The following is a 12,955-nucleotide window of genomic DNA, read 5'->3' on the forward strand; positions in this document are numbered from 1 at the left end:
AAAATGGTATGCCATGTGTTTTTTTTTTGCTGTCCTGGCACCATAGGGGCTTCCTAAATGCGGCATGCCCCCAGAGCAAAATTTGCTTTCAAAAAAGCCAAATGTGACTCCTTCTCTTCTGAGACCTGTAGTGCGCCAGCAGAGCACTTTTCACCCCCATATGGGGTGTTTTCTGAATCGGGAGAAATTGGGCTTAAAATTTTGGGGGGTATTTTCTGCTATTACCCTTTTTAAAAATGTAAAAATTTTGGGAAACCAAGCATTTTAGGTAAAAAAAATTTTTTTTTTTTAACATATGCAAAAGTCGTGAAACACCTGTAGGGTATTAAGGTTCACTTTACCCCTTTTTACGTTCCCCGAGGGGTCTGGTTTCCAAAATGGTATGCCATGTGGTTTTTTTTTTGCGGTTCTGGCACCATAGGGGCTTCCTAAAGGTGACATGCCCCCCAAAAACCATTTGACGCTCCTTCCCTTCTGAGCCCTCTACTGCGCCCGCCGAACAATTAACATAGACATATGAGGTATGTGCTTACTCGAGAGAAATTGGGTTTCAAATACAAGTAAAAATTTTCTCCTTTTTACCCCTTGCAAAAATTCAAAAATTGGGTCTACAAGAACATGCGAGTGTAAAAAAGGAAGATTGTGAATTTTCTCCTTCACTTTTCTGCTATTCCTGTGAAACACCTAAAGGGTTAATACACTTATTGAATGTCATTTTGAATACTTTGGGGGGTGTAGTTTTTATAATGGGGTCATTTATGGGGTATTTCTAATATGAAGACCCTTCAAATCCACTTCAAACCTGAACTGGTCCATGAAAAATAGCGAGTTTGAAAATTTTGTGAAAAATTTCCAAATTGCTGCTGAACTTTGAAGCCCTCTGGTGTCTTCCAAAAGTAAAAACTCATAAATTTTATGATGCAAACATAAAGTAGACATATTGTATTTGTGAACCCAAAAAAAAAAATATTTTGAATATCCATTTTCCTTACAAGCAGAGAGCTTCAAAGTTAGAAAAATGCAAAATTTTCATTTTTTTCATCAAATTTTGGGATTTTTCACCAAGAAAGGATGCAAGTTACCATAAAATTTTACCACTAAGTTAAAGTAGAATATGTCACGAAAAAACAATCTCGGAATCAGAATGATAACTAAAAGCATTCCAGAGTTATTAATGTTTAAAGTGACAGTGGTCAGAATTGCAAAAAACGCTCCGGTCCTTAAGGTATAAAATGGCCTGGTCCTTAAGGGGTTAAAGGGGTACTCTGGTGGAAAACTTTTATTTATTTTTATTTTTTTAAATCAACTGGTGCTAGAAAGTTAAACAGATTTGTAAATTACTTCTATTAAAAAAAAATCTTAATCCTTCCAGTACTTATTAACTGCTGAATACTACAGAGGAAATTCTTTTCTTTTTGGATTTTTCTGTCTGTCCTCTGCTCTCTGCTGACACCTCTGTCCTTGTCAGTAACAGTCCAGACCAGGAGAAAACCCCCATAGCAAACATATGCTGCTCTGGACAGTTCCTGAAATGGACAGAGGTGTAAGCAGAGAGCATTTCCTCTGTAGTATTCAGCAGCTAGTAAATACTGGAAGGATTAAGATTTTTTTATAGAAGTAATTTACAAATCTGTTTAACTTTTTGGCACCAGTTGATAAAAAAAAAATGTTTTCCACCGGAGTACCCCTTTAAGGGGTATTCCAGGATTTTTTTTATTTGGCTATGCTACAGGGGCTCTAAAGTTATTGTAGTTCATAATATAGTGTCTGTACCTGTGTTTCATGGTGATCTCGCAATTTTTCAGTGATTTTTGTCCCAATGTTTATTTTTAACACCATACAAAATTAGTGTCGTCACAGGTTTTCCCAGATTGCAGTGCAGCCCGAGATATTGCATTACAGACAGGGAGCATGTCTGTTCTTCAATGGGTGGAGTGACCAATGGGTGAGAGGGAGATCATTCTGCAGTGAATTGTAGTTTTGCAACAGCTGGAGGCTCCCTGGTTAGCAAACACTGGTCTATTGCATGAAAGGAAGCACATGTGTGTTTCAATGGGTGGGGTGGCTGATGAGTGGGAGGGAGAAAAGTGACCTCACACTTACAAACAAGGAGTCATGGGACTTGTAGTTTGGGGGAACGAACAGGAAATAGCCAGTTTAAAAAGCTAGCCACAGTGTTATGGTAATCTCACAACATAGCCATTTAGCTCTAAGACAAGTGCAGATCCTTCCTAAGCATGTCCATTACTGTCTGCCAGGTACTTACTAAAATCCCCTTATGGTTGATAACCCCTTTAAGATGGGTCCCTCCACATTTAATCTGTGAATGAAGCGTCGTGTCGCCCCTGCTCCATGCACTGTCTATGGGAACCTGAGATATCACTTTATAGCACTCTGGCAGTGTAGAGTGCATGGCGCGCACACCGACCCCCTGCTTTATGCACAGGGAGAGATGAGCCCAATTCTGGAGATTGTGAGGCTCCCAAAGGTCGGACGCCCCCCCACAATCAGACACTTATCCCCTATACCAGTGTTTCCCAAGCAGAGTGCCTCCAGCTGTTGCAAAACTACAACTTCCAGCATGTCCAGACAGCCAAAGGCTGTCTGGGCATGCTGGGAGTTGTAGTTTTGCCACAGCTGAAGGCACACCACTTTAAAAATGCTGCCCTATTCTGAGGATAGTTTAAAGGAATTTAATGGAGTACACCAATACCTTTTTACCTTCTTAAAGGGGTACTCCAGTGGAAAACTTTTTTTTTTTTTTTTTTTAAATGAACTGGTGCGAGTAAGTTAAAAAGATTTGTAAATTACTTCTATTTAAAAAAAAATCTTAAACCTTCCAGTACTTATTAGCTGCTGAATACTACAGAGGAAATTATTTTCTTTTTTGAACACAGAGCTCTCTGCTGACATCATGAGCACAGTGCTCTCTGCTGACATCTCTGTCCATTTTAGGAACTGTCCAGCGTAGGAGAAAATCCCCATAGAAAACATATGCTGCTGTGGACAGTTCCTAAAATGGACAGAGATGTCAGCAGAGAACACTGTGCTCATGATGTCAGCAGAGAGCTCTGTGTTCCAAAAAGAAAAGAATTTCCTCTGTAGAATTCAGCAGTTAATAAGTACTGGAAGGGTTAAGATTTTTTAATAGAAGTAATTTACAAATCTGCTTAACTTTCTGGCACCAGTTGATAAAAAAAAAAAAAAAATCCACCGGAGTACCCCTTTAATGGCTCCCGATATGCCCTTTTTTACAGAGCTCGGCGGTCATTATGTATAGAGTGGGCTCAGGAGCTGATCTGCTCCATATGCGGTAGGTGCCGGTCGTATCTTACAGCCGACACCTGTCTGCAACGGCCAGCGTCGGATTTCAGTCCGATCCTTGCAGTTTAACCCTCTGCATGCCTAATAAATGGTCCACTTTATCAATCCAGCATGATGAGAAGCAACTCTTCCCCTACCCAACCCCGATCTCTCCACAGGGATGTTTGGGATAAAGCATCTACTAGATATCGTTGGCACCTTCTTAGGATTCGATAGGTCACGACGTTACTTGTCTGCACTGTCAGACATCATAGAACAGGGTGGGGGGATGTCCTATAAGTGTCTTATTTTTGGCAAAAAAATCTTTTTGTTTATTAAGCTGCGAGAAAAGAGGCAAAAAAAATTCTCCCCGCCATATTTAAAGGGTACCCGTCAGATCCAACAAAAAAATGTTTAAAAAAAAAAATCACTCAGCACCTAATCCTGACCATGTACATCAAATTTTTGTCTAGCACCTTTATTTATTTTTTATTCCACTTTTAATTTAGCTCACTAGTCTGAATTCCTCTCAAAGTGAGGGGGCGTGGCCTCACTGTGCAGGTCTCCGCCCCCTCCCTCAGTATGCTGTCTGCTCCCATCTCCCCTAGCATTACCAAAACTACAACTCCCAGCTTGTCCTCACTGACAGTAGCGGGACACAAGATGACAGTGGGAGGATTTTTCCTCCAGTTCTGAGCCCTGCGCTCACAGCTGTCAATCAAGGAAGTGTGTCCATGACATAGGTGATGACTCATGGACACAGCAGGACTAGTATGTATCCAAGCAGGCGGGGGGGGGGGGGGGGGCAGTTGTTTGACTGGCTTTTTCAGTATGAAATACTGAAAATGTTCTAATGAAAGCAATTGCGACACCTATAAATGACAGTCAGTGACTCACGCTATCAGTCCAGCTCTCCGGAGCCTCCTTTACCTCTTCATCCCACTATGAGGATTATGTCACTGCTGGTAAACATTGGCATGGACTGTACCCGCTCTGAAGCAGCTGCCAGACTGGAGGCAGGCATTATCCTTTAATCTCTCTGCCCGCGGTGCTGTCCGCATCACTATAACAACAATCGGCTCTGCCAGGTGTGCCCCGCAATGACGTTTTTAACCCTGTTCCTTCCTCCAGTAAAAAAAAATAAAAACTGCAGATAATGTATTGCATCAGGGATCAGTGGGGATGCCGGGACCCCCTTTATTGAATGGGTCTGTGTCAGCATGTCCAGTCAGTCTTCATTGATGTATGTTTGAGCAATGGAAAGTGCCACCTGCTGTGCTCAATAGAGAGCGACCATATTGAGGGGATCATATACTACATTGTGCTACATTCATTCCAGGGACAATTATGTCCCTGTTCTCGGGATTGGTGGGGGTCCCAGTGGTCAGACCCATCACAAAATCAGCTTGTTTCCCAACCAGGGTGCCTCCAGCTGTTGCTAAACTGCAACTCCCAGCAATTTTGGAATAATAATTTTTATTTTTTTTTAATTTTTTGCGCTTAAGCCTTTCACCTACAGGATCACTTACATTATATTTTGATAGTTCGGACATTTACTTATGCGTCAATACCAAATGTGTATAAATTATTATTTTTTTTTTTACACTTTTTTATGAGTGAAATGGGGAATAAGGGCAATTTTAATTGGGGGAGGGGCTTTCTTCCACTTTTTTTTTTTTTGCCTTTTTTTTCTTCTTTTTTTACACTTATGTCCCCATAGTGGACTATCCATTGCAATCATTTGATTGCTAATACTGTTCAGTGCTATGCATAGGCATAGCACTGATCAGTATTATCGGTCATCTTCTGCTCTGGTCTGCTCAATGTGAGACCATAGAATAAGACCCCTGGAGAGCGGCAGAGGCAGGTGAGGGGACCTCCGTCCGCCATCCTGGCTGATCTGGACCCTGCAGCTGAGCTTTGCCGCGGGCGGTCGGATCAACCATAACAAGTGCCACATATGCTGTGATCTGTATTAATCATGACATCTGAGGGGTTAATGGCAGACATCAGCACGCTCGCTCATGTTCGCCATTACAGCCAAGACCTGCCGTGCATGATGCGAGCACCGCACCATCAAAAAGGGCTGACCAGAAGTTTGGATATTCTTAAAAATGTGTTTTTCCATCTTAATCAGTGTTTTCCCAAACAGCGTGTCTCCAGCTGTTGCAAAACTAGAACTCTCAGCATGCCCGGACAGCCTTTGGCTGTCCGGGCATGCTGGGAGTTGTAGTTTAGCAACAGCTGGAGGCATCCTGGTTGGGAAACACTGCCTTTTTCTCGGTCGCTTTTCATTGGGGGACACCTATACTGGTATATGCTACTAACACTAGGAAAAGAAGTCGGCTCCTCTCTGGCAGGATATACCCGCCCACTGGAAGGGAGGTAATCAGTTTTAGCTAGTGTCAGTAAGAGGCAAGACACAAGTCTGGGAGCTCCCTCTAGTAAGGCCCTTTTGTTTCCCTTGTTCAGGTGGGGGTTCAGGAGCATGGCGCTACCGGTTCCCCCGTATGCGGCAAAGGGGCACAGACATAGAGTATGTACTGTTAACCCCTTCTCGCCAACAGCCAGCGCCTGGAGGTTGTACCCTGGGTCCGGGTCCCCCACTGCCCCTACTCGCCCTGCTATCTTAGACTGGTATGATGCAGCGTGGCCATAAGCTGGCTGAAGCCGTCTAGGTGAGTATATGAGGATGGAGTCCGGGTGAGCATATACCCTCCCCCCCCGATTGGACCTGATGGGACGACATAGTCTGTTCTGTAGCCCCCCCCCCCCAATGCCTCCAGGTGTCTTCCTGGGTTCCTGTACATGGTGGCTCAGGCGCCTGCTCTGTTGCTTTAGACAACGACCAGGATGGCTCACTTGACAGGGGTGTTCCTCGCTTCTTGCTGCGTGTGCTTCTTCTTTGCATTTGTAGTCACGTCATGTACCCTTGCCCAGCTCCAGTGTCCAGGTTTCAGATCCCTTTGTTTTTGAAGGGTTCCTGAGGGTTGTGACCACCCAGTACCTTGACCGTTGCTGTAGGGCGGCATTTCCCCGCTCCTACAGTACCTGGCGCACTTTGGCATTCCCCCTTCCACAGGGGGTTCGGAAATCAGTGAGTTTGGCACGGTAAGTGCCTGAGTTTCATCTCCACCACCCCTTGTTTTTCCCTCCTCCAGGGGAACTGTTTCACTGAGCACTTCTGCCCAGATGGCGCCATCTCTCGCTTCCCCCTACATGGGTGGGGTACCTGGCTGGGCCCCTGGTTTTTTTGCTGCAAACATTCAGAAGAGCTTTTCACCGGCTATGTTTGTGGGCTTACTGCCCATGATTGCAGGCCAGCTCTCCTGCTGTTTTCTTGGTTGTCTCTCTGGCTCATGCAGCCGAGGCACTCTCCTCTGTGGGAAGGGGTTATGCATTTTTGTTTGGCTCAGCGACAGTCAGTCTAGCCACCATCTGTTGTTTGGGTCCTGCCATTGTTGTCCTGGTAGCGCACTCTCCCTGGAAGAGTGTGTTTCTCCTTCCCTTTGACAGTGTCAGTTGTGCTACATTGGCCCATTGGTCTTTTTTGGAGTAACCTTCCTTTGAACGGATCCTGGGAGCCCCAGCTAGTTTCCTTTTTGCTTCCCCCTCCATTCCCGTCCCGACGGAATGTTGTTGCTTCGGAGTACTCTAGGGTCCGAGACTGGTTAGTCTCCTTGTACTGGGCACTTTCCTAGATTGCTGCATGCCTTCTTTTCTAGGTCGGCCTTCCTGCTTCTTCAGGCCTTAGTGATGGCTGCGGTCTTGGGCATGTATAGTGGTCCTTTCTGGACTTCTCCACAATCCCATTTGCGGGCGGTCTTTCTGTGCTGCCCTTCTTGTCTTGACATAGCATTATGTCTCCCAGAGCGTTTTGCAGGTGTTAGGGATACTCCCCCTACAGGTGTAGAACCTCCAGCCTAATTTTTTACTTTGTCTCCTTCTTCGGGGTCCATGTACTCCGGGGGATGGAGGGCAATCCGGTCTGCCGGTTTTCCCCATTCGGGCCAATTTCGGCTTATGTGTGGATGTGGTTTTCTTCCCGCTGTTTAGGAGCATTGTTATTTTCTCAGTCCGCTTTCCCCCCGGGTGTTCGCTCTGTGCTCTGGGACAGTGGTTTTTGGAGCCTACAGTTTTTTTGTTCAGGTCCTTGATCTTCTGCACTGTGCCTCTCTGGAGACTGTTTGTTTGCGTCTCTTTTCCAACAGTTTCTGGTCTTCACCTTGACTGTGCTCGCCTTCGACTCAGGCGTACGCAGCTCTCCCTGGCAATTTCTCGCCTTGATCTCTGGTTTCGGTTGGTGCTCCGTATGGGGTTCTCTTGTGGTTCCCATTTTCTTTTTTGTTTGCCAGCCAGGCTCTCCCCCTGTCTGGTTCTGCTCTTCTTGGAGTTGGTTTGCTACCTCCAACCACGTTGGTTACGGCCCTTCGGGTCTCCGAAGCGCCCCTTTCTTGTCTCTCTATGTGGCCTATTGGTTTAGAGTCTCTCCTAGGACGGTCCTTTCCTGGCATCCCAGTCCATCTCCATGGACGGTGGGCACTGCCGTACCCTCAGTTCCAGGCCTCGGTTGCCTTTTTGGCCCAGGGTCTCGCCTGTGAGCCTTACGGCAGACTGGGGTTCAGTCTCTGGACTGACCCCCTTCCTCTACTGGTTGTTCTTTCCCACCCCAGGGACTGCTTTGGTATGTCCCATCAGTATGTGTGTCCCCCAATGAAGAGCGACCGAGAAAAGGAGATTTTTTATTTTTTTTTTTTTTTTTTTTATTTTTTTTTGTACTCACCGTAAAATCTCTCTCATAGCCTTCATTGGGGAACACAGCACCCACCCATTTCTTCATGTCCTGTCCGGATGATTTTTTCCGGCTCTTGTGTTTTAATCCAGGATTCCTTTCCAGGGTCCTTCGGACATATCTCTTGGTTGGCTTCTCCTACTGCGTTGTGACAAAACTGATTACCTCACTTCCAGTGGGCGGGTATATCCTGCCAGGGAGGAGATGCGCAGCACCTCCTAGTGGCAAGAGCATATACCCATCAGTATGTGTGTCCCTCAATGAAGGCTACGACAAAGAGAGATTTTACAGTCAGTACAAAAAAAATCTCCTTATTCTATAGATGGGAACAATAAATGCATAAACAGGGCCATGTACCATGCATGTAAGTTTAGGGCCAGGACTGTACCGTACTGTCACTGTATCCGATCAGTACCTGGCATTATAGTATTTTACTGATAGCAAAGATATGTAATATACACTACAACAATTCTCCCCAAACTTACATATCTCCAAACTACAACCCGGTGGGAGTTGTAGTTTTGCCCCAAGTTGGGGAGCAGTGGTGCAGTATTATATATATATATATACTAACAGTTGTTCTCGATCTTCAGCTCAATCCCTGGCCCGAATACATCAACCAGAGACTGGACATCTACAATAAGCTAAAAGCCGAGCACGACTCCATCCTAGCCGAGAAAGCCGCAAAAGAAAGCAAACCGATTAAGGTGACCCTGCCGGATGGGAAACAGGTGGATGCGGAGTCTTGGAAGACCACTCCATACCAAGTAGCTGCAGGAATCAGGTGAGGAGGAGACCTCGGGCAGGGAAGGACCCTCATATCCTGGTCTGACACTTTATTGCATTGTCGCCAGTTAGAAAATTCACAATTCCTAATGGAAATTTTTCTTGGCAGATGTGCACCAAACCATATGGACTTCAGTGCAGATTTTCCTGAATAAAACAACTGTATTTAATTTTTTTTTTTTTTTTTAAATTTTTTTTGACAAACACTTTACTCCCCTTTCTTTCCCAATTCTTTACGGCTCTTGTGCCGACACATTTCTGGTACCCTGTCGACCTCTATTCACAGGCTTCTAAAGATGATGCCCCACATGGGTGCAAAGTGAATGACGGGGACCAGGACAGAGTAGGTAAAGAAGTGACAGGGTTTGATAAGATGCTTAATACATTAAAGGGGTACTCCGCTGCTCAGCGTTTGGAACAAACTGTTCCGAACGCTGGAGCCGGCGCCGTTAGCTTGTGACGTCATAGCCCTGCCCCCTCACACCGTCACGCCCCGCCCCCTCAATGCAAGTCTATGGGAGGGGACGTGACAGCTGTCACGTCCCCTCCCATAGACTTGCATTGAGGGGGCGGGACGGGACATAATGAAGGGGCGGGGCTATGACGTCACAAGCTCCCGGCGCCAGTGTTCAGAACAGTTTGTTCCAAACGCTGAGCAGTGGAGTACCTTTTTAAAAGGGTGAGAAGAGTCTGAGAGGAGACATGTTCCATTTATTCTCTATGGTAGCACCAAAGAGACCCGAGCGCTGTAGGCGTCTCTAGTGTTCTTTTGGAAATTAATGGAGTGCGTGCCCCTTTAAGTTCCAGCTGCCAGCAGTGCAATAGGCTGAAAAGGAAAAATCTATTATGATACTATCCAGAGTATAGGGGGGATAACCCAAGGTATGATACAATCTAATAATAAACCCAAAAATTTAATTACATCAAAACTATAGTCATTAAAAATATATATTTACTGAAAAATCATCAAAATTAGAGACACGATTAAAAAAGAAAGTACATGCATGTGGCAACAAGGTATACAAATGACAAAATCAAAATGTGAGATGGAGAGTATAGTGAGCGCGCTTAAAGTATGTAATAGTGAGCTGTGGGTAGGACAGACTCACAGACAGGGTCAAGCAAGTTAGAAGAGAGGCAGGGAACCATATATACTAGCCCCAATGTAACCCCAGGAGAATAAATTGTAGTAACAAGAAGACATACAAGACCCATATAACAGAAACAGCAAAAGTAAAGGCACACCATACAGACACCTGACACGTGTTTCGCTGACTGCTTTATCAGAGGGAGATCACTGATAAAGCAGTCAGCGAAACACGTGTCAGGGGTCTGTCAGGTGTCTGTATGGTGGAGCCGGTGCCGGGAGCTCTTGACATCATAGCCCCTCCCCCTCATGACGTACCTACAAACAAGCTAGATTTCTGGCTCACAGACCTGTAACTACTTCTTTAAGAGTCTCCTCTGTCCTCCACTCGTTACCTGTATTAATGGCTCCTGTTTGAACTTATTAGTATAAAAGACATCTGTCCACAACCTCAAACAGTGACACTCCAAACTCCACTATGGCCAAGACCAAAGAGCCGTCCAAGGACACCAGAAACAAAATTGTAGACCTGCCCCAGGCTGGGAAGACTGAATCTGCAATAGGCAAGCAGCTTGGTGTGAATAAATCGACTGTGGGAGCAATTATTAAAAAATGGAAGACATACAAGACCACTGATAATCTCCCTCGATCTGGGGCTCCACGCAAGATCTCACCCCGTGTGATAAGGGTGATAAAATGATCACAAGAACGGTGAGCAAAAATCCTAGAACCATACGGGGGGACCTATTGAATGACCTGCAGAGAGCTGGGACCAAAGTAACAAAGGCTACATCAATAACTCACTATGCTGCCAGGGATTCAAATCATACTTAAGCTAGTACATGTCCGTGCCCGTCTGAAGTTTGCTAAAGAGCATTTGGATGATCCAGAAGAGTATTGGGAGAATGTCATATGGTCAGATGAAACCAAAGTAGAACTTTTTGGTAAAAACTCAACTCGTCGTGTTCGGAGGAGAAAGTTGCATCCAAAAAACACCATACCTACTGTGAAGCATGGGGATGGAAACATAATGCTTTGGGGCTGCTTTTCTGCAAAGGGACCAGGACGACTGATCCGTGTAAAGGAAAGAATGAATGGGGCCATGTATCGTGAGATTTTGAGTGAAAACCTCCTTCTGTCAGCAAGGGCATTGAAGATGAAACGTGGCTGGGTCTTTCAGCATGACAATGATCCCAAACACACCACCCGGGAAACTAAGGAGTGGCTTTGTAAGAAGCATTTCAAGGTCCTGGAGTGGCCTAGCCAGTCTCCAGATCTCAACCCCATCGAAAACCTTTGGTGGGAGTTGAAAGTCCATGTTGCCCAGCGACAGCCCCAAAACATCACTGCTCTAGAGGAGATCTGCATGGAGGAATGGACCAAAAGACCAGCAACAGTGTGTGAAAACCTTGTGAAGACTTACAGAAAACGTTTGACCTCTGTCATTGCCAACAAAGGGGATATAACAAAGTATTGAGATGAACTTTTGTTATTGACCAAATACTTATTTTCCACCATAATTTGCTAATAATATTCTTTAATAATCAGACAATGTGATTTTATGGATTTTTTTTCTCATTCTGTCTCCCATAGTTGAAGTATACCTATGATGAAAATTTCAGGACACACTCATCTTTTTAAGGATGCGTTCACACGGCCGTCTGTCCCCGTTTTTTTTTTTTTATTCCTGTTTCGGTTCCGTTCTTGCAGGCTGTAAACGGATTCAAAACGGTTTTTAAAAAATCCCATTCATGTCAATGGGATTTTTTTACAATCCGTTTGCACCCGTCTGAACTCATTTCCATTTTTTTTTTACGGCAGAAAAAACGACACATGCAGCATTTTTTCCGTCCAAAAATACTTTTGAGCATGCTCAGAACAAAAAACTATTTTGGGGGGTTTATTAACTGAACAAAAACGGATACAAACGGATAACATCCGTTTGCATCCGTTATTGTCCGTTTCTTTTAAGTCCGTTTTTTAATTTTGACGGGAGAAGGACGGAACGGGTCTAACGCAGCCTAAATGGGAGAACTTGCACAATTGGTGACTGATTAAAAACTTTTTTGCCCCACTGTATCTAATGACAGTGGGCAGCACATTGTTACCATGAGATGCTGCTGGGGTCAAGTCTGCAGTTTTATGTTCGGTTTGCACAGGTCTCTGCAGTAGATTGTGCCGTGATATAGGTATTGCAAAGATTTATCTCCATTTCTTCTGACTATTTAATGTCTCTTGCAGTCAAGGGTTAGCGGACAATACAGTGATTGCAAAGGTGAATAATGCGGTGTGGGACCTTGATCGCCCCCTGGAGGAGGACTGTACACTGGCCCTGCTGAAATTTGATGATGAAGAAGCTCAAGCAGTAAGTGACTGTATCCCATATTAATTGATATATTGATGTACTAAAGGTTCTGGGGCTTTATAGGATGCATCATGGTGCTGGAGATTGTCTTCATCAAGAATAATCCAGCTATATAAAATGAATGACTTATTCTCAGAATATTAGATTGGGGGGGGGGGGGGGACTTTTGGCACCCCTGGCTGATCACGCATCATTTACTAGTGCATCGTTGTATCGTACACTTTTAGTAGCAGCTTTGCAAAGAATTGAGATACTACAAGATACTGTATGATAATACATGATAATACATAGCTGCATTAAGTGACCTTCTTCTCCTCTTGTGACAGGTATACTGGCACTCCAGCGCCCACATCATGGGGGAAGCCATGGAGCGAGTGTATGGCGGATGCTTGTGCTACGGTCCACCTATAGAAAATGGCTTTTATTACGATATGTTTCTTGAAGAGGGGTAAGCCTCTATTTATTGGCGGAGTATTTTTTTTATACACTGCACTAGATGAAAAGTTTGTACTATTGAATGTACAAAAACAAGACATAACCTTGTAACACTAAGATTTTGCATTGCTGTTTTCCAATAATTGTGTATTGAGCTGTTGCTAAACTACAACTCCCAACATCAGGG

The 12,955-nt window shown here is 44.6% G+C and overlaps 1 protein-coding gene across 2 annotated transcripts in view; it reads left to right on the forward strand.

Moving 5' to 3' along the window:
* The window catches only part of TARS1 (threonyl-tRNA synthetase 1), a 74,867-nt gene that overhangs the window by 11,851 nt on the left and 50,061 nt on the right, over window positions 1-12,955 (forward strand). For both annotated transcript variants that reach the window (XM_056545354.1, XM_056545345.1), the window contains exons 3-5: window positions 8,689-8,879; window positions 12,210-12,333; window positions 12,660-12,781. In XM_056545354.1, the coding sequence (XP_056401329.1) occupies window positions 8,689-8,879; window positions 12,210-12,333; window positions 12,660-12,781 (437 nt within the window). The remainder of the gene's footprint in view (window positions 1-8,688; window positions 8,880-12,209; window positions 12,334-12,659; window positions 12,782-12,955) is intronic.

Source organism: Hyla sarda, chromosome 1 (assembly GCF_029499605.1).
Source record: "Hyla sarda isolate aHylSar1 chromosome 1, aHylSar1.hap1, whole genome shotgun sequence".
NCBI lineage: Eukaryota > Metazoa > Chordata > Amphibia > Anura > Hylidae > Hyla > Hyla sarda.